The sequence below is a fragment of the Epinephelus lanceolatus genome, chromosome 2 (genome assembly GCF_041903045.1).
Source record: "Epinephelus lanceolatus isolate andai-2023 chromosome 2, ASM4190304v1, whole genome shotgun sequence".
In the NCBI taxonomy this organism is placed as follows: Eukaryota; Metazoa; Chordata; class Actinopteri; order Perciformes; family Serranidae; genus Epinephelus; species Epinephelus lanceolatus.
The window spans coordinates 22639901-22662337 of NC_135735.1; the positions used below are offsets into that span (position 1 = coordinate 22639901).

The 22437-nt window shown below is 40.8% G+C and overlaps 1 protein-coding gene across 2 annotated transcripts in view; it reads left to right on the forward strand.

Annotated features, from left to right (window-relative positions):
* dagla (diacylglycerol lipase, alpha) overlaps nucleotides 1–22437 on the forward strand; it is a 55799-nt gene that overhangs the window by 15694 nt on the left and 17668 nt on the right. For both annotated transcript variants that reach the window (XM_033628786.2, XM_033628785.2), the window contains exons 2-11: nucleotides 10790–10891; nucleotides 11000–11211; nucleotides 11408–11509; nucleotides 11603–11741; nucleotides 11868–11955; nucleotides 13327–13461; nucleotides 13565–13642; nucleotides 14680–14804; nucleotides 15160–15310; nucleotides 20565–20648. In XM_033628786.2, coding sequence (XP_033484677.1) covers nucleotides 10797–10891; nucleotides 11000–11211; nucleotides 11408–11509; nucleotides 11603–11741; nucleotides 11868–11955; nucleotides 13327–13461; nucleotides 13565–13642; nucleotides 14680–14804; nucleotides 15160–15310; nucleotides 20565–20648 — 1209 coding nt within the window. In that variant the 5' untranslated portion in view covers nucleotides 10790–10796. The remainder of the gene's footprint in view (nucleotides 1–10789; nucleotides 10892–10999; nucleotides 11212–11407; nucleotides 11510–11602; nucleotides 11742–11867; nucleotides 11956–13326; nucleotides 13462–13564; nucleotides 13643–14679; nucleotides 14805–15159; nucleotides 15311–20564; nucleotides 20649–22437) is intronic.

Below are 22437 nucleotides of genomic sequence, written 5' to 3' on the forward strand. Positions count from 1 at the left end.
CTGGGCCATGATTTCTGGAAAGAGACATTGCTGTTAATTTTTTTAATGTATCTCTTTGGTGCTATGAGCACCACAAGCCAAGTGTAGTTTCGTTATATTTGAGAGATGTCAGACATGTCTACAGCTGATATCTTTAATGTTCAGCAACTCAAACCTTAACAGTCTATATTAATAAAGAGCACTAGGTAAGAGGTATGTATTTTAGATTTTGGTGAACTGTCCCTTTAACCATGGAACTCTGCCAGTGCATCACACTTTAAACTAATGGCCAGGGTCCCTGTGAAAAGTTGAGTGTAAACTGTAATGATCTTTTTGCATTTCACTGTCTAAGTGCATCTGCTAATGTCGACAATGGAAGCTTAACAGCACCACTAATAGGCCAACATCCTCTGGGTGATGGATGGGGAAGCCCACAAGGAGGCAACTGGTGAGGGTGTGGGGCTAAGACATGTACTGATGACCAGAGTCTTCGTCCATGAAATGAGGCTAGTGGAGACAATCTCGCCAGAGGTCAGAGCTGATTAGTTGTACACCGGAATGATTACAAGAGTAATAGTGTATGTCACTGTGCAGCTTGATAGATTATCGACGATGAGATTATTGGGCTAGTGTACGCTCTACTTGAAGATTTTGACCATACAAAAAGGGCAAGGTTGACTTACGGAGAATTGAAGTCTGGTCACAGCTGTACTTATCTAAGTCATGTGTAGCTGTGCTCGAATGCATCATTAAAGGAACATTTTTCTGAGGTGTCATTGGCACATTGATCTCCTCAGAACCTCGGGAGTGATCGGTCAGAAGCAATGACTGACCTCAGGATCTCTGGTTACAGTAACACAGTCCAGCCTCCTCATGGTTGTGTTAAAATAATTTATGAGACTACATTAACAAAACAGATGATCGTGAAAGATAGCTGATAATGATAATAGCAATAATAATAATGGCGGTTTGGAAGCAATTTACTAAGTGCTTCACGGATCATAACTGTTGAAATTATTAGTCGTTTAATCAATAGACAGAAATGTATCATTATGTGTTTATCAAGCAAAACATTCAATGACTTCACTGTCTTCAAAGTGAAGATCTGCTGCTTTTCTCTCTTTGATTTCAGCATAGGGAACATATCTTTGAGTGTTGGTCAGACAGAACAAACAGTTAAAAGGCATCAACCAGGGCTGTGGGTAATGGTGATGAGCATTTTCATGAATTTTTTAACATCTTAAAGATCTGACCATTTATCAAAAAATAATCAGTTTTGAAAATAATTGTTAGCTGCAGCCTGAGTCATGACCAAATGGGACGGATGGATCCTTGGATAAAGGAATACATTAGGAACAAACAGTCAAAATTAATGAGAGAAACATAAAATAATTCTTAAAAATGGTGGATGAGGAGTCATGAAGTTTGTCTTATAACATTTCTGTACTAGTTTTAACTGGAAAATGGTGGCCCCAGCACCGATACATCAGATTGATTTTATTAAGGGTGATCTTGTTAGCTGTAGTAGGTTATTTCAGACACATCCTTCCACACTGAGGGTATCTGACTTGATAGTAGGCGGAGTTAAAATAATGATAATAATAAAAAAGAAACTGTTTAAAATTTGGGCTTAAGGCAACAGTTATGCTCAAGGCAGCTTGCAGGCCACAAAAAACTCAATTTAAAAACCATAAATCACCCAAAGCATGCTGGGAAAGGCCTTGTGACCTTAAACACAATAAGCAGTTTAGAAAACTAATGGATACATGTGTAGATGGAAGGAGCTGGCAAAGGGCTGGGCGATATGTCCTGAAATTTATATCATGATATTTTCAGGCTATATCTCGATACACGATATATATCTCAATATTTTTAAATCTCCTCAAGTACTTCATTAATGCTAGAACTGGGAGACAAAATTGAACATGATGATATTTCTAAACAAAATATCTTCTCCGATGTGACAGAGTTGAAGGAATGTTGTAGGAATTTTCAGAAAAATAGCGACACAGAGAGATCTTTTGTCAATAATCGTCAATAATGTCGATGTAACAATGTTAAAACAAATAGAAAGATCTCGTAAGTTGATAAATTTACATCTCTTTACTGTAATGCAGCCTTTAAAATGAGGGGAAAACTTTTACGCCAAATCATGATACACCGATATCCAAAATCTAAGACGATACATAGTCAGATATCTTGGTAACGATATAATATCTTCATATTGCCCAGCCCTGAGCTGGCACTACTTACATAGACTTTACTGAGTAGGTCTGCACTTTACACTACAACAAGGTCACACTGTTACTTTCTAATCCCATTTAATTTATAATTATGTCATAATGTTTTTCCACTGTTGAGGGCTCTGCTGGGAGTTTAAGCCATATCTTAACAACAGGCCTGGAGGAGAGTACTGATAACGGTGTCCCTGGAGGTCCACTGTGCGCCTTCTGCATTTAACAGATCTGCTTGATTTCACCGGCCTGATTGTTTTAGCCCAAATGAGATTTGGGGGGGAGTTAAGATCTTCCCTTATTTCTTTTCCCTTCTTTCTGTCCTCCCTCCTTCCTCCCACTGTCCTCTTTAATGTCCCTCCAACCCAGATAGAGTTTTACAAGTAGCTGTGAGGTGACTTCAGTCACATGAACCCATTCACATACCTGTGTTTCCTTCGCTCTTTTGCATTACCTCAGTGCTCAGGAGCCACATAGTGGGCTGAAATCAAGAGCTGGAATCTGCAGGTCGAGAGCTGTGTCACGTCTCATGTATATTCCTCAAGTCTCCTCCGAAGCTTTGGCTCCCTACTAATAATCACAGCAAGTACCCAAGCCTTGTGTTGGGGCATCCAACCATGTACCACAGAGAGATGAGAGTAAACAGTCTTTTCTTCCAGTTGATTTCACTGTGTCGTTTGTCCTCTTGGGCCGAAGGTCTGCCAATCAATGAAACCACCTGCTGTAGTGCTTTGATTGGAAGGAAAACCTTTACAAAGTCGCTCCACTGCTCGTGGTTTGACCCCTCTTGTTTTTGCTGCAGTTAGCCAGCTGTAATCATGTGCCAACACGGCTCAGGCTATGTTGCTGTGAAAACAATTTTTTGTGTCATAAAAAACATTGTAGGAACTACTGGGCGTAAATTGTCCCGTAATATTCGTGCCCAGTCCATGAAATCACAGTTTTTTGGTGTGTTATTATAGCAATACGGTGTGTTATTCAAAGAAATTGAGGAATTTCATATTTTATATCACTCTTGAGCTTCTACCATCTGAATGTGATGACCTTGGTGTGTTAAATGCTGCTCTGTCTGCAGGGTTCTCAAGTGGTGTGAGCCCCTTTACGTTTGGTCATATTGCTATTATTTTTGACAGATGTTACCATTGTGAGATGAGTCACTATTTAAGTGGGAATGGTAATTCTTGCATTTTATTTTCACTGGGAGAAAAAGAAGATTATGTAATTTCTCTTGCTGCAGGCTGTACCCCAAACAAGCATGAACTTATAGAACAGGGTATGTCACTAGCACCCAAATGCTTCATTTATAATGGTATGTTGTGACACATTTTGCCATGGCAGCTCCTGCAATTTGGATCTTGCACTTACAATAATTTGAACAATTGTGCAGCCCTACTTAACATACAGGCTCATGTCAAGATTTAAAAATAGAGATGCATGAGAAAAAGAAACACCTTAAAACTAACTCTGTAGTCTGCACAGTGACGCCAGTTTCACAAAGTAGATGTGTAGATTCAACTTTTTAGCTGTGTTTAGAGTCTGGTTTATTTTTCCTGATAATCAAATATAGCACTAAGTATCTTTCAGCCAGTGTTGGTGAGGGTCAGATTGTGACCACTGTTGGATGGTGAGCAGTTACAGTTTTCTATTTTGTAGAAAAGGAGACAAGTAGACCTCTTTGCTGCATAATGTACAATTTCCAAGCAGCCAAAGCATTTCACAAGCAGGTGAATAGCGGGTATCTGCTTGATTAAGGTCATTCACAAAGCAAAACTAGTCCCACCAGTCTTTTTTTTATTTCTCAATAGAATAGAGAAGAAGTTAATTATGTCCTGTCACCCTATTATACATGATTCACTTGAAGCCGGAGCTAAAAAAGCTTGTTATTTTATCACAATACCCATCCTGATACCCATCATGGTGCATGGTGCTTGTGAAGTCCACGGCTCATTTCCTGCTCAGTACTGCACAATAGCAAAGCTGGGTAACAAAAACAAATCATCTCAGTATTTTGTATGTTTAATGTGCCATCACCAAAACCCATTGTGTATTCATGAGACCTAAATGAATGCTTCTTCTTCCTCATAAAACATATGCAAAGTCAATAAAAATAAAATAAGATAAAATAAACCTGCATTGTTCACATTCATTGTGGCCAAGCGGCAACCTCCGGAGCTGAAAAATAAAGCCAGTGTGGAGGTGACAAAAAGTGCAGTTCTTTGAATGGCCACTTGAGGCTGGCTCCAAAAGCGCGTCAGTGCCCATAGACCCCCATGTTAAAATGCCCAACTTTATAGCAGAAATGAACATGTTTGCAGCCGGGTACAAAACACGCTTTTTGTCTCTGTAGGCAATTTCCCCCTTCATGACGACTGTGTATATAACTTCAGGTTTACATTTATTAAGGCTTAAAGTTACGCATAATTAACCCTTTGAAACCTGGAGTGTCATCACTTTTCGTGTGCGGCTTTCAGACACCTTTCGTTAGCATTTAAACCTTTGAATCTTGAGAAAATTGGTGCAATGTTTTTCAGAAACAGGGGAAAGAAATGTTCCACAAATTGCAAAAAAATAATAGATTTAGAAAATTATTTTTTTTAAAAACAAAAAAAACTAGGGAAAAACTATATTAATAATTATTATTACATTTTAGAATTATGTTACAGAATTATTATAATTTTAAAGCCCTCTTTCCAGGTCATTTTTTCATTTGTTTGTTTTTAACTGTCTTTCTTTCTTTTCTAATTTTTTTTAACTAATTTTCTTGTTTTTATTTTTTATTTTTTACTCATTTCTTGATGATTTTTCAGGTCATTTCTTCCTTCCTTGCTCATTGCCTTCTTCCCATGCTTTTAAAAGAAATCAAGCCAATTTGCTCTGGTTTCAAATGCTTAAGAGCGTGACCGCTTTGAGTGACAGGATGTCTGCTGATAGTGTCCTTGAGCTCTCAGTCAGATCCACCCCTCACTCCTCCACAGTGCCAGCCTCTCATCCAAATATGGTCACTTCTTGTTCCAAAAACCAAGATGGCGACAGCTGAAATGCGGAACAGGAAGGCTTCAAAACGGGAGTTCACAAACCAATGGGTGACATCATGGTAGCTATGTCCATTATTTTCTACGGTCTATGATTTTGATACACCAGTGCCTGTTGTCGCTACCTAAAGATAAGTGGAATAATGAAAAACTTTGGTAAACAAACAAGCAAAATGTGACTACACATGTAGACAAAGTGATCAGGTCAGCAAAGTAAGCAGCATCCACTACCCAAAAATCTGGTAAAATATGCAAGTAGCTGATAGATTTGCTTAACTCACCAGCAGAAAAAAACAATAATATTGAGTCACTGGTAATTTTTTAACACTCACCAGCCAAACTGTTGTGGTCAGTATTCATGTGTCACAACTTTAGCAAGGAATAAAAATGCTTTCAGATAAGATGAATCAGAACGTGACGAATACTTTCCACTGCTGAAACTGAAACAATGAACTAGGCCTTTACAGTTCAGTAGGTCTCCGGGTTACTGGGATGTAGGTCATAGTTGCGCTAAATGTCTCAATTGTCTGCAGTACCAGACCACATCAGCTTGAATTCATATGAGTGTAAAAGAGCAAAAAGTATAGGAACCCATATTTCATGTTGGTCCCAAACAATAGGGGAAACCTTCATCTGTATTCAGACAAAATGCAAATCAGCGCAGGTGTTTAGGCTCAATAAGCAGCCACTGGAGAAATAAAGGAGGGAGCTGGCACTCAGCTAAACACTGGGGGTAAAAAAAGCTGCAGAGTAGTCTGAGATATGTTCCAATTTAAAATCTTTATAGACTTGGCATGAAGACATATATTTTGCTAATGCAAAGCTCTTGGACTGTGAATATTGGATTTTATTGCAAATTAAAAGTGAACTTGGGGTGTGTTGGGATCCATTCTGACAGCAAGGTCTCCAGTGTTCCTGCGTGTATGTGTTTAGTAATAAAAAAGAAAAGGGTTTGTAAAAGGTATTTCTCCACCAGATCTGCTCAGAGGAAATGCCAGTCTTTTTCTGATACTCCACACATCCCTACTGAGAGCTATGTAGGTGGTAGCACAAATGCCTCAATGAATTTTTTTTTCTTTGCCTGATTTCTTTCTTCTGAGGTAATTACAAAGTACAGAACAGGTACAGTAGATTGTCTGCACATGTTTTCTCAAGTTAGCTTTTCTGGATGAAGCCATTTCTTATCTGTCTTAGTTTAAGAAACCTCTCTGTAAGTCATCACAGTCCAATAGGGGGTGGCAGGTCCATTCTGAATGGACCACAGGTGTTGCACAAACATGTCAGATTTGTAAAAACACACTTTATTTTTTTAAGTACAGTGAATTTCCAGCACAGAGTTTTAATTTTGAAGTGCCGTTTCCTGCTGTAGAATGAGTGAATAACGGACAGCTTCTTAACAGAGACAGCAAGCTAGCTCAACGACATGACCAAATCTAAGTATGACGCTGATTATATTAAACTGTGTGGACCTTTAACTAATGACTACGGAGAAATATGGACCCTGAGGCTGGGAAGTTGGGAACCACTGGTGTAGAGTATTGGAATGATTTGGTCTGAGGCAAGTCTTCTGCACATGTCTGAAGGGCACACTCCTTGCAGTCTGTCTAGGGTCTGATCTTTTACATTTAACTTAGCCTACCAGTTTATGAGTAGTGCAGATGCTTTTTCATTTCAAATCATTGCTCATGTTTCGAGCTCAGACCAAAATAACAAAGTACCAAGTAGGGCTGGGCGATATTTACGATATATATCAATATAAATTTAGACAACACTGTTTTTATCGACAAAGTTTTCCAGCAACACTTCTTAGAGCTGAGACTAACGTACACCTCCCTGCCTCTAGGCAGGCAGACTTCCCGTCTGTTTTTGTAAGCTGAAACCATTTCCCTCAGTGGAAACAAAGCTTTTATTTACTTCAGTTTCACAGAGAAGAAACAATAATTTGTGAAGACAATAAAACCTCTGGTTTGGAAAACCGTCGGTGAACCTTTTTGAGCTGTAATGGAGCAGAATTTTGTAACATTACCTTTGTTAAATGTTGCTGTTGTCTCTGGCTTCATGTGAGTAGAGGAGAAGTTTGCTAGCCGTTAGACTAATTTATACAATGTAAAATGCCATAGGCTTGTGCTAAAAACATGCAAAAAAGCATGTTGTATTTGTGTGTCTAAATGTGTCTAGCAAAAGACAAGCAGATTGTCTGTGGATGCTGCGAGTTATAGTGAAGCCGATTTGTGTACTTGTGTTGAAAATTGTCTCTGTTAAGCCATGTTTAATGTGTGGTTTAGGTGGGTTTGAACGTACTGTACATCCCTTCACAGAAACACTACGCTGACTAGTATTTTGGAGGTGTAACTGTGGTGCAGCTGCATGTTTTCAAACAGAGAAAAAAATCCCTGTCTTTGCCAATCGCCACAAGCAAGTTGTGATTCGAGCGCCATGTATTTTACAGTTGGCAGTTGAGCATGCCAAGATGTCACCAACGCATTTAAAAGTTTGGTGGCATTTTACACAACTGAATGCACCCATTCACATGATGGCATGGCATGGGAAAGACATACAAAAACAAGGTGTCAAATGAAGTACTCTGTCAGCATCTGTATCACTTTAATGGTACAGGTGTTGATATTGGTATTGTGATTTTTTTAAACGACACCCAATCCTACTTACATTAGTGCAGAACAGCGTTATCGCATTGTTCTGTTGTTATCTCTCTCAAAAGAATGTCCGTTCAGACACTTTTCTGACACCATCTATCAGCTGTGCATCTGTCACTGTTATTAGGGGCATGGAGTTACCCACGACAGCATTGTAAAACACACAGTACAAGGGCCACAGATGTTATCTTCCGAGCGAGTTATTGTTCTGCAAACAGACAGCTTTTCTCTGAAGTTGCTTAGCTGGATTTTTACTGTCAGTTCGCTGTATCGCCTGTAAAAGAGGATGCCACTGGCTGTGCACAGTCTAGGAATGGAACAACCAGCAAGTCGTCTTGACAATATCTGAAATGCACAAGGGAGAAAAAAAGAATACTCCAGTCCAGTTAATTTCAATAGACCAGTGGAAAACTTGCAACAGGAACAAGACGCATAATGTCAAGAAACAGAAGTGTGAACAAACTTGGAAAATATCACACAAAGGCATGCCAAATGAAGAATTTTGCTGCACCACCAAGTTGCTGTGCCAGTACTTGGCTATCTTGGTCCAACTGCACATCACTCTCTCTTTCTGACCCATTTAAATTAGCAACCCAAGTCTTGCAATTACTGCTGTTTGCTCATTTTATCATCCTAGTTATTACAACCCACTGTGGAAATGCAGATGACTGCATCTTTGCTGTGGCATTTATCCATCTCAAACAGGAAGATCCTATTTAATATTGCATTTACCTTTGACTAGGGAATGATGCAACTATCCCCTGCTATTTCATGCAGGCACGATGCAGAGTGAGACTTTAACAACTGTGATGACTGTGGTATTTAAGGGTGAAACAAGGAGGGTGCTGCCAGTTTCTCAATAACTAAAAAAATGTGAAAAAATGTTCTGAAACAATACTAAAAAGCAGAGGAGTGCTGGACAGTGACCAACAAGAAAAACTAAGTTGTGCTGCTTTATCTTTTGTTGAGCTCATGCTAGTAAGAGATAGATAGATAGATAGATAGATAGATAGATAGAGGTCACGTGTCTCTTGGGCTGCTTCAGTGCATTTACCATAAAGGTCAGAATACGCGTGCACTCCAACTTTAGTGGCAGCTATATATAGTCAACGGTTTGGCATGGTGGATGGCATACTTTCTTGACAGGACCGAAAAGCCGTCCTTTAGCTTTCAGCAAATATGCAGGAGCAGCATACGATAAAGGCTGTATCAGCCCGTATCAGCGGCGTAAGGCCTGCATCAGCCTCTCTGTGGCTCCTTCTCTCCCTACTATTTCCTCCCGACCATGCCTTTTACAGTTCATTTCAGTTTAGCCCAGAGGCGACTCGAGTAACCTCACAATGCTTTTCCCAGCGAAGAAAGTGGACAGAGTGATGTAAAAGAGGCTTTTTCACGTGGCCATAACCAGCGTGCGGCCATCATATATCAAAGCTGGTTGTCATTCTTTTGTTCATTAAGTGGTGCATTTTCTCTGCATCCCTTCACCCACTTAGGCTCATCTTCTCCAAGTCCCATTATCTTTCACTCTTCTCCTCTGTGCAAGTCTATTTCCATGGTAATCCCTGCAGCCCTTCTCTCTGTTTCAATATAGAGAGTTTAAAAACACGGAAAGTAAATCAGTGCCCTATTCATGTTGTTGAGCTCTGAGCAAGATCTGACCTGTTGAGACATTCATGCCAGTAGAAATGGGTTGTCCTTTTTTCCCTCTCATTAGCTGTTTGAAAGTCATCATGTAAGTTTATGATGTACTTGGGTTTTCAAAAACAATCATATCGATTCTGAAAATTTGAAATGTATCTATCCTCATTTTCTGCAGTGTCAATACACTGATACCAGCTGCAAGTCATTGCTCTCTGTGATTGTTAATGTTTACTCCAGTCATTCTGCTGTTCTCTGCTACTAACTGAGGAAAAAAATTGTTGTCATGTTATAGCCTTGTTATTCTTTTAAAAGTTTTAAATTGTATGCCCTCGATTTCAATTTTTTCCTGTGGTATTGAAAATGGTATCAAATATGAACTATTGCTGCAACTAACGATTATTTTGATCGTAGACTAATCTGTCGATTATTTCTTCGATTAGTCGACTAATCACTTTATAGAAAAATGTGTTAAAATGTTGGAAAATGTCGGTCTGTCTCCCCCAAACCTCCAAATTATGTCTTCTAATGTCTTGATTCGTACTCACTCCAGAGGGTTTTAGTTCACCCTCATGGGAGAGTGTGTTTTATAGTACTTTTCTATGAAAAATGACAAACAGATTACTAAAATAGTCACCGATTATTTTAATAGTCGATTAGTCATTGATTTGTCGACAAATCGTTGTAAAAAAAGTTTGTAAAAAAAACCAAACAAACAAACCACACTTTATTTTTATGTACATTAAATTTCCGGCACAGAGCTTTTGTTTTAAAGTGCCATTTCCTGCTATAGATTGAGGGACTAATGGACAGCGACAGACAGAGACCGTAAACTACCTCAACAACATGGTCGAACACAAGTATGATGCATAATGTATTAACCCGTGTGGACCTTGAACTAATGACTAAAGAGAAATCTGGACCCAGGGGCCAGACTAGTTGGTAACCGATGGGTTAAACCTTTTTAAAAAATACCTGTGGAGAATTGAATAATGATTTTTTTTTAGACAAAGAAGTCAGGTTGCAAATGATGTCTATACATACTTTACTAGTATCCACAGTGTGCAATAAGTGTAGCACAAGCCTTGTACTTTTATTTATTGCTCTGTACATACTTGATTAGAATATGGTAGGCTTGATCATGTTGCTGTAATTGTTTGTATTTGATATTGTTTTAAATTTATGTTTGATTGTGCTTTATCTGTGTCCATCGTTCCTGAAGTCGTCTCTCGCCCCTTCATTATCCCCACAGGGCAGTGATGCCTGGCATGGTGATGTTTCGGCGGCGCTGGTCAGTTGGCAGTGATGACCTGGTGCTGCCCGCCCTCTTCCTCTTTCTATTGCACTGCATCTGGTGAGTCACAATATTGATTTTTGTTTTTAACATATATATATTTAATTTTAATGTATCAGTGTATCTCTGCACAAAGATACATTTCATACCTGTGGCTTTCTTACTCAGGTTGGTGGTTCTGTCCGTGGTTCTGTTCGGCCTCCCGTACGGCTCGGACCAGTCCTGTTCTGTGACGCTGGTGGACCATGGCCGAGGGTACCTGGGCATCCTGGTCAGCTGCCTCATCTGCGAGAGCGCCATCATGTGGCTGAGCATGAGAGGCAGCATTCTGTACACACAGCCCAGGGATGCTGTGCAGTATGTCATCTATATACGGCTAGGTAAGGCATGTAGGGATGCTTACGTTTTTTTTCTGAGGCTCTCTTTCACATTACCTCCTGATCCTTGTGAGGATTGGATGGTGTGGCTCTGAGGATTACTTGTGGTTCCAAGTTAAGATTTCAACACTGTTTATATTGATTGGGCAGATATTGATCATTATCCTCCTCACTCCCTCTCCCTGTTCTCGCTCTCCAGCCATTCTGTTAGTCGAGCTAGTGTATGCTGTTGTTGGAATTGCCTGGCTCGTCCAGTATTACCAGCCATGCTCTGATGTCACTGCCAAAAACCTGGCTTTGGGTAGGTGACAGAGTTTTAAAGTAGAATAAACATTCAAAGTCCAAAGTCATTTGTTATGCTTGAAGTTGACTGATGGTTTAATATTCTTTGCAGGAATCGTTGCATGCAACTGGCTGGTGATATTCAGCGTTTGCATTACCCTCATGTGCACCTTTGATCCGACGGGTCGGACGTTTGTCAAACTGAAAGCCACCCGGCGGCGTCAGCGCAATCTTACTACATATACACTCAGGTATTAACAGACCCTTTTTCTCTCTCTGTTTCTTATTTTGTCTTCACTCAACCAAAGCACAGACATGCATATCTTATCTGTTTTCCACACAAATTCAAATGTATTTTTCTTTTTTCTCTCCATTAGACACAGGCTAGAGGAAGGCCAAGCCAGTAGCTGGAGCAGGAGACTTAAGTTCTTTATGTGCTGCACAAGAGCCCAGGATACACAATCGGTGAGTCACAACACACACTTTCCTCTCTGTGGTTAAAGTAAAACAGAAATGAATGAAACCAGAAATATGTCAAGCATAACGTCCAGTGAGCCAGTCATTAAAATAAGCCCTGACAGGATGAGTCAAGACTGTGACACAAAGGAGCTCACCGCTCAGCTACTTACCAGCAACATTAAGCATTTCACATAAAATATAAATGTCAAATGATTTCATTTGAGGCTGAATCAATTTACAAGCTGTCCGCAAGTAAACTCTCTCCCGCAGTACTGCAGTCATAGAAATACTAGGAACTACCATTCACTAGATTAGACTGCAGAAATCCAGAAAGAACGTCATCAGCTTTTAACCAGCAGTGTAATGTATTTTCCACTCTGGCTAAATTAAAACTAGTACTTGAACAAGATGTGCAGTCCTCAGTGAGTTGGTACAAATCCACTGAACATGTCAAACCCTCAGGTTATTGTGCTTCGAAGCATTCAAAGTATCCAGGCAGATATATCATGCCAGCTGAAGTCGGGCTCAGACTGCAGGAGTTTGGGGCTGATTTATCCCAGACTCACCCTTTCCGAATTGGAGGAGAACTCCGGTCTGGTACCTTTGACGTTACTGATGTTCGGCCCAGATTATCTGGTAATGTGAGAGGTTTGCAGATCCAGTCTAAAACCTACTGAACAACTTTAGGATTTAAAATCTGGATGGTTACGGTCATGATTATGTCAGTCAACACTCTGGCCTTTGAGGCTAACGTTAGCTAGCATACTACTGTAATAAAACCTCCAGTTCTCGCTGAAGAATAGACCTGTGTTGACCGCATCTCCCCAAACATTTTCTCATTCTGACTCGTTTCGCCTCCTGTTTTTGTTTTTCTCACTGCAAATCATCGTTAACATTACAGTTGTTGCGCCACTTCAGTCTCCATTTTGATTTCATCTACTTCCCCATGAGATAATGTGAGAAAGTACAGTCGTGCTCCCTCTGACACAATAATCTTACGGATATCCTGCAATGTGTGACATGCTATTGTTTTTTAAATCTAGTGTGTGTGTGTGTTTGAGATTTTATAAAAGAAAAAAAAAGTTTCTTCTTATGTTCGTGACGCAACACGATTTCAAAATTGGTTTTGATTTTAAAACTCCTGTAGTCTGAGCCCAGCTTTACGCAACACATCTGAATGGAAACTTGGTGATTTCCAAGTGTGTGTTTACAGTAATCAACAACATTGCTATTTTTACATCTGCTATGAACCATCATTCACTTGAACAGAGCACAACAGCAGACAGTTGAAATGATGAAAGCTCCTGTAGATCAATCCTCTTTGCGTTGCCGTGCTTTGCCAACATGTCATCTGATACGTACTGCTCTCCTCTCTAGGATGCGTATTCAGAAGTGGCCAGCCTTTTCGCAGAGTTCTTCAGAGACCTGGACATTGTGCCTAGTGATATTATTGCTGGCCTGGTACTTCTCCGCCAGAGGCAGAGGTCTAAGAGATCTGCTATCCTGGACCAGGTATCACTGTCGATAAAAATATATTAGTGTCTGTATTTTTATGCTTGCGTAGGCAATGTGCTGCAATGAAAATAAGTTTTCATTTCTGTTTTCTCTTCCCAAGGCCAACAATGACATTTTAGCCTTCTTATCTGGAATGCCTGTCACTCGAAATACTAGATACCTGGACCTTAAGAACTCGGTGAGTTTCCATCTGTGTAATAAATTGACATATTCGAGGTTGACTTAAGTTTTTATCGCTTGAACAGTGGACTTTTGTGAAAGTTGCTGATTTTCCACCAGCTTCGTGTCATAACAATGTGGGCAGTATGCGTAAATGAACTATAGTAAACTTCCCTCCATCTTAACAGCGCCCAGATCCTGCTCATCTCTCAGCTCAAAATTGCGTCATCCGGTGGATTTTTCACTGGCTCTAGGGCTGTTGCTCAAACTACAGATTGTACTTCCACATTTTTGCACGCCTGCCACCATGGACACAGAGTATAGAAGCACGCCAAGCAACGCTTTCCAGCTCCTCCTGGTGGACCCCAAGGTGTTCCCAGGCCAGATGAGATATGTAATCCCTCCAGCGTGTTCTGGGTCTGCCCCGGGGCCGCCTATCAGTTGGACATGCCCAGAACACCTCAAACGGGAGGCGCCCAGGAGGCATCCTGATCAGAAACCCGAACCACCTCAGCTGACCCCTTTCGATGCGATCAAGCAGCATCTCTACTCTGAGTTCCCTCCAGATGTCACCGTATCTCTAAGGCTGAGCCCAGAGGAAACTCATTTCGGCCACTTGTATCCACGACCTCATTCTTTCAGTCACTACCCAGAGCTCATGACCATAGGTGAGAGCTGGGGCGTAGATGGAACAGTAAATTGAAAGCTTTGCCCTCTGGCTCAGCTCCCTCTTCACCACGACGGCACGGCGCAGCGCCCGCGTTACTACAGACCCCGCACCGCAGAACAGTTGTACTGATTTAGAGCCACAAGCTGATATGATGCTGGTTAACTGACTTCAAAAACTGTTGTTTTTCTGCAGTGGTTTACAAAACCTTTCTATGCAAATAGTGTCTGTGTGTGTGTGTGTGTGTGTGTGTGTGAGAACGCACTGTAATCAAAAATGATATCTGCAGATTTGAATATCTCAGGATTTCTGAATGTGTTATTACTCTTTTTCCTCAGTTGTTCTGACGCATGTGTGTGTGTCCGTCTGTCTGCCTCTCCCTCTCCCAGTCCGAGATGAATATGTACAAGGATGTGTGTTATTACATGCTCTTTGCCCTGGCTGCATACGGTTGGCCCATGTACCTAATGAGGAAGCCTGCCTGTGGGCTGTGCCGCCTCGCCAGCTCCTGCCCGTAAGCACTCAAACATACACCCGCACAGTTTTGATCTATTTGGCTTCTGTGTCTCTTGAGCCTCTCCAGTGCAGATCAAATTTCACATGCGTCAACACTTGCCAAGTGGTAATCCACTGAGACAATACCACTCTAGTTAGACTCACTCACTGACACAAGCGATGTCGAATTAATCACATTCTCTTATCCGCATTGCCTGCACTGGGATGCTAGATTGTATCTTTGTAATCTTAACTGTTTACTGTAATTCTCTTGTGCTTGTCCCACCTGCTGTTTCACAAATAAATTAGTTATTTATCTGTTTTTGCATTTATGCATTCTCCTCTTTTCCTCTTATCTTCCCCTCTCACATCAGCTGTACCTCAATGTCTGGTTCTCGGTTGTCTCAGTCCGTGACAGTGGAGGAGGACAACTGTTGCGGCTGTAATGTCCTGGCCATACGAAGACACTTCCTGGACAGGGACCTCAAGCAGGTTCACATTGTCTACACTTCCTGCCATGATGCTGTGAGTAATCCGACAACTGGCTAACAAGCAGGCAGAGGTGTTTGGGCTCGGCTTCCTATATTAGACAAAGGATGGTTTGTGTGGAGAAGTCAGAGGAACAGCATCAGGATGTTTGTTTTCGTTTGCCCATTCTTTTGTTTCAGTGTTAATGCCTCTTCCTTTTTGCAAAATGCACAGTGGAGGTCTAATTACGCTTTGCCTTTTTTAAGCTCTTGTGCACATAGAGCCCTGCACGCTGTGTTATGCTTGCAAACTAGACGCTCATCTCGTCAAACTCCACTTAACATTGGGCCGCTGTACAGCGCTGCACTTTGACAACACTGGGAGCCAGTCTGATAATTTAGTGGCTTTACTCTGTAGTTTTGGCCATCACTTGTAAATGTTTGGATAACACTTTACTCACCAGTTTAGTCGCTGAGATATGGGGAGCCGAGTCGCTGTGTCCACATCCTCGGCAGTAAGTCAAGTGTGTACTCAGTAGGTGTTGGACTCCACCAAGGCTGTTTGTGATTGTCATGGACAGAATCATAAGGTGCAGGCGAAGAGTGGAAAGTGTCAACTTAGGTCATGTCAGAATTGTATTTCTGCTCTCAACGTATGATGCAGTCTTGCTGCTTTTGGTGCATTATACACAGCCATGAGAATGTTATACTGAGAATTACCATTCCTTTTTTGATTTCACTTCCTGGAGAGCGTGTACTGTAATGTTTGGGACTTGTTTTAAACCTGTTTGATGGGTATATCATTTCCTGGTCATTGCCTTGTCTGTGTCTAGGAAAGCTGCTGCATCCCTATGTTAAAGTTTGTGAGAAAAAACGGCTGTCCCAGGTTGTCAAATAATAATGACTACAAGTAGAAAAAAGATTTTGCAATGAATTTTAAAAGGGACCTATTATGCTCAGGTTCATACTTGCATTTTGGTTTTTTTATTAGATCACGTGTACATGCTTTACTGTTCAAAAACCACCTTGTTTTCCTCATACAGTCTGTGCTGGAACACCTGTATCAACCCTGTGTCTGAAACGCACCATTTCAGCATCTGTTTCTTTAAGCCACCCTCCTTGAAAAGCCTAGTCTGCTCTGTTTCTGTGATCTCCATATCTCAGCATCTCTGCACCATTACAGCAGCTGGGGTAATGACATTAATGGAGTACAGTGGCAGTTTGTACTGTGACAAATAACCATATAAAGCTTTAAAAACAAAATCTTGACACTGGACATGTTCCAGCAAGAATATAGGCCTGTTTCCACCGCAGGAACTTCGGGGTAAATTTACGGGGCCGGGGCCATTGGTGCGTGTCTCCACCGCAGGAACCACCCCCGAATGACAGAGTTCCGGAACTTTTACAGGGGCTAAACAAGTCCCTGCCTCGGGGTAGGTACTCAGAACGGCCCCGAGAAACTCTTGGCTGGGGCTTGGGGGTTACTTGGTGCTGATTGGATATACTCAAGGAGGGATGTGGTGTCAACAGAAAGCAACAAAATAGCCAGCATTTTTAAAACTCAGCAGACGAGGATTAGCTCGTTCGTAGCTTCCACCGCCATGTAAACAAACTCAATAACCGGTCCGTGAAAAACATATTTTTTTCCGGCTGATATCTTAGTTACAACATGATTGAGCTAGCAAAGCAGTTTTGTGTTGCTATGTGTGGTATTTATTCAGTTTTGGGAAATCACAATGTCTAGAAAGCATCAGTGGCTGCAGCTGACAGAGACAGCTAACAGCAGCAGCAAAGCTAACATCAGGACGTCATCTGTGAAAAGCCCCCCGTTGTTGGATATGACATGAAACTACTCCAGTTAGCTCAATCATGTTGTAACTAAGACATCCGCTGGAAAAAATATTTTCACAGGCCACTTTGTGAGTTTAGTGAGTTATTACAGACACCGCTATCGGCTAACAGCTAACAGCGTCCCTATGCCACTACGTCGCCCCGGTCAAAATGGTCGTGCAACAATTACATCACATCCAGGTCCCGGTAACTTTACAGGAACCTTCCTCCTACTCCGCCCTCTCAGTGGAGACACGGCGGTTGAGAGGGCCGAGCGAGAGGACGTTCCTGTAGTAGTTCCTGCCCCCCAAATAGTACCAGGAACTTCTTCAGTGGAAACGGGCCTTATGATCCAAATCAGGGAGAAATGGACAACATCAGCAACCAAGTTTACATGTTTCCCTGATGTTAGCATGTAGCTACATGTAGCAGTGTAGGGTATGTAATGTAAACACTAATAGTGTGCCTGGAGCAGATGACCATTAGGACTGATGTCGAGCTGATGTCATCTTGTAGCCAATATAGGAAAAAACATTAAAACAGAGTATTCAGAGCAGTCTGCGGTTTTTGTTCAGAGGGATTACTTTTACATATGTTTACCTCATTATTTGAAACCTCGGCCATGTTTAATTTGAACATCTGAAATTGTAACATTATATCCATGACAGAAAATAAGGAAAAGCATAATAGGTCCCCTTTAAAGTGCAGTAGCCAAAGTCAACACAAACAGGAAATATGTTTTCTTTGTTACAGAAACACAGTTTTAGAAGTCAAAATAATTTGACTCCAATCATGCTCCCAACTCTCACCACATTCCCATCCAAATGGCCGCTCATATTCCCACTGAAATGAAAATAAATAGTCGCTAAAATAGTTTCCTATTTCCTAACAAATTCAATTAACTAATTCTATTTTTAATGTGGAATTTCCCCAACACCATTCACACTAGCACTGGAGCCACATGATGTTGATGATTTTGAAAGCAGAGCACTTCTCAATCAATCAGTCAATTTTATTTATAAAGCCCAATATCACAAATCACAATTTGCCTCACAGGGCTTTATAGCATACGACATCCCTCTGTCCTTAGGACCCTCACAGCGGATAAGGAAAAACTCCCCAAAAAAACCCCTTTAACAGGGAAAAAATGGTAGAAACCTCAGGAAAAGCAACTGAGGAGGTATCCCTCTTCCAGGATGGACAGACGTGCAATAGATGTCGTACAGAACAGATCAACATGATAAATTAACAGTAATCCGTATGACACAATGAGACAGAGACAGAGGGAGATGCAGGATAGACGGTAATGGCAGTAGCTTACAACAACATTAATGAAAGTAATAATATTATAACTAATAATAATATATATTATATTATATATTAATATCTGATAGTATACATGTGTGACAATAGTCATATTTGTATAATAACAGTAGAAGTATGACTAATGATAACAGCAGCAGCAGGAGGCATCTGGCAGGACCACGGCAGCAGCACAACCACACACGTCACACTATCCAGGCACCACTGCGATATGAGTTAACCTGAGAGACAGTGGAGCACAAAGGCTCCGGAGAAGAAGCCGAGTTAGTGACATCCAGAATGGCCGAGTTAGCAAGATGCAGTAATAGGACACGAGAGAGAGAGAGAGAAGGAGAGAAGGTGCCCGGTGTATTATAGGGGGGTCCTCCGGCAGACTAGGCCTAAGTCAGCCTAACTAGGGGCTGGTATAGGGCAAGCCTGAGCCAGCCCTAACTATAAGCTTTATCAAAGAGGAAAGTCTTAAGTCTAGTCTTAAATGTGGAGACGGTGTCTGCCTCCCGGACCGTAACAGGAAGATGATTCCACAGGAGAGGAGCCTGATAGCTGAAGGCTCTGGCTCCTGATCTACTTTTGGAGACTTTAGGGACCACGAGTAACGCTGCGTTCTCAGAACGCAGAGTTCTGGTGGGATAATATGGCACTATGAGCTCTCTAAGATATGACGGAGCTTGACCATTTAGAGCTTTATAAGTTAACAGTAGGATTTTAAATTCAATTCTGGATTTTACAGGGAGCCAGTGCAGAGAAGCTAAAACAGGAGAAATATGATCACGTTTCTTAGTTCCTGTTAGTACACGTGCTGCTGCATTCTGAATTAGCTGGAGAGTTTTTAAGGACTTACTAGAGCTACCTGATAATAGAGAGTTACAGTAATCCAGCCTAGAGGTAACAAAAGCGTGGACCAATTCTTCTGCATCTTTTCGGGTCAGGATAGGCCTAATTTTCGCAATATTACGCAGATGAAAAAATGCAGTCCGTGAGGTTTGTTTTAAATGAGAATTAAAAGACAAATCTTGATCAAATGTTACTCCGAGGTTTCTTACGGTAGTGCTAGAGGCCAGAGCAATGCCATCTATAAAGAGTCTCTGAGTTGTTTGGGGCCAAGAACAATAACTTCAGTTTTGTCTGAATTTAACATCAGGAAATTGGTGCTCATCCAGGTTTTTATGTCTTTAAGGCAGTTATGAAGTTTAGTTAATTGATTACTTTCTTCTGGCTCATAAATAAATACAACTGTGTATAATCCGCATAACAATGGAAATTTACAGAGTGATTTCTAATGATGTTACCTAAAGGAAGCATATATAGAGTAAATAGGATTGGTCCAAGCACAGAACCTTGCGGAACTCCAAAACAAACTTCAGTACGTAAGGATGACTCATTATGAACGTGAACAAACTGAAAACGATCAGATAAATAAGATTTAAACCAGCTTAGCGCAGAACCTTTTAGGCCAATTAAGTGTTCCAGTCTCTGTAGCAGAATTTGATGGTCAATTGTGTCAAATGCCGCACTAAGATCTAATAAAACAAGTACAGAGACGAGTCCTTTGTCTGAAGCAATCAGAAGGTCATTTGTAATTTTAACTAGTGCTGTCTCAGTGCTATGATGCACTCTAAATCCTGACTGAAATTCCTCAAATAAATTATTATCATGGAGAAAATCACTCAGCTGGTCTGCGACTACTTTCTCAAGGATCTTTGCCAGAAAGGGAAGATTAGATATTGGTCTATAGTTGGCTAACACCTTTGGATCCAGGGTGGACTTCTTTAGGAGAGGTTTAATTACAGCTACCTTAAAAGACTGTGGTACATAGCCTGTTAATAAGGATATATTGATCATATCTAATATATGAGTGTTAACTAAAGGTAAGACCTTAAGTAGCCTAGTTGGGATGGGGTCTAAGAGACACGTTGATGATTTAGATGAACTTCTTGGTGCGGTTAGCGCCGAGTTTCCATCTATAAATTTCTCTCACGGAGGTACTTAGGTGAGTGTGTGCGGTGCCAAGTGGAGAGAGGTTTGACGACAAAGTCTGAAGAAGTGCTCTGTTTGCTGGGATGTAAGATAAACTATTATTTGTCTCCTCCTCACTTCGCCCATCGCCTGCCCCTCTCACTGTCTCACCATCGTTTACTGTCCACTCTGCATCCTTACAGGTTTATGAGACTCCGTTTTTCGTGGCAGTGGATCATGCGAAGAAGAAGGTTGTCATCAGTATCAGAGGAACCTTATCGCCAAAGGTGAATTATAGCTTTCTTGTCTTGTTTATACAGTAATATATCTTCAGCTCTTTCTAAACGTTAGTGCACTCTGTTCCCCTCAGTACCTCACAACACCAACACATCCAGAACAGGTGAAGTTCTCATAGCTTAATAAAGTGTTCTCAAACTCCTACACCTTTCACACATGGAGCAGAAACGTGACTGTTCACTTTTAGAACAACATGTTCTACCATTTGTTTTACACAAGTATTTGAGAATTCCCATCATGTTGTAAGACCTGAATTGAACCGACAGCTAACAGATCAGGGGAGAATAACCACTCATCCCATTGATCTCTGATGCTTTGCTTCCAACCAGTCAAAACATGAAGGTAGAGTACATGCAGTGTGGGACGTTACAAATAGAGTATAAAGATTAAAGAAGCTTTTGCGAGGTGCTTCTGAACATCAGATCTAAGTAAGTGAATGTTGAGCTCTCATTACTCCCTGACATGGATTATAAAGATAAGAAACACCTTTTCAAAGGCTGTGGTTTTCGCTTTAGCCTTATGTTGAGCTGAGAAAAATGGAAGCAGTTAACAGGGTTCCCATGGTCATGAAATTCACGGAAAAGTTATGAAATTAGAAAAAGGCCTTCAAATGATTTGCCATGAACAGAGTATACATTGTTTTAGCTATTGTTTAAATATGTTTATAAAAATCACAAAACATGTCTAACATTACACAAGATACGTTCCATGTATTACTAATTTAAAATGTAGTCCTGCGCTGTGTAACCACTGAAATGCCATTAGGATAGCAGCGGTATACCAGTTTCAAGGTATACCATGATAAAAAAGTTGATGGTTATCATACTGTGTACATTTGGTTATCTACAATATTGAAAGCAAAATGAAAGTAAACATTGAATCTCACCTTTATTGTAGTTATTTTCAAAGGGGAGACTTTTAACACATACTTCCATTAACAAAATGGTTTCAAGTTTCAGTTACATTAATAAAACGTTTGTTCAACCAAAAATAACCCTTCCGCTTTCATTCCTTTGAGGCTCACTCTGACTAATGATAAAGTAAATTCTGTAATACCATTATACCGTGAAACAGCGATATTTTCTGAGGCCGTGATCATATTGTGAAAATTTCATACAACCCTAAATGCCACTAGTGTCACCTGATACACATTGACCAGACCAGCATCACATCATTGCCAAGGCCACGTCCCCTTCAGGGAGAAGGAAACACGTTGTCATGTCAGGCACATAAGATTTGTGAACATTCACTGTCAGTGCAGTATATAGCAATATGATGCTGGTGACAGTTACTGCTGATGGATAGCTAATGTTAGCTGAGTGGGAGGCTGCTTCAGTAACGTTACAGTCATACAGCATAGCAGCATCAGATTGTCATATCCAACTAAATTACAGCCAAGATGCAACAGTTGGCTAATAACAGGTTTGTTATTTACAGACAACACTTGGCCTGATGGTACCTGGTGATTCAGTCAATAAACATATTTGACAGACTCACCAGGTATCATATTTATACATGTAAAGATGTCTGGATAATCAATATTGGGACAGTGTGTTGCATCATTCCTCCACTTGGACAGAGGAAGACTGACGGAACATGACAGTGATCAGCCTTAATTTATTAAGGATTGCAAACGCTCAGGTTCAGGGAAAGTCGCAAAACAGTTATTAGACATGTCTTTAAAACAAACATTTATTTAACAAGAAATGAATGCATACAGATGTGTACAGTATGGCTGTATTACAGTATAGGCTTACCCATTTTAGGCCCTGATCATGC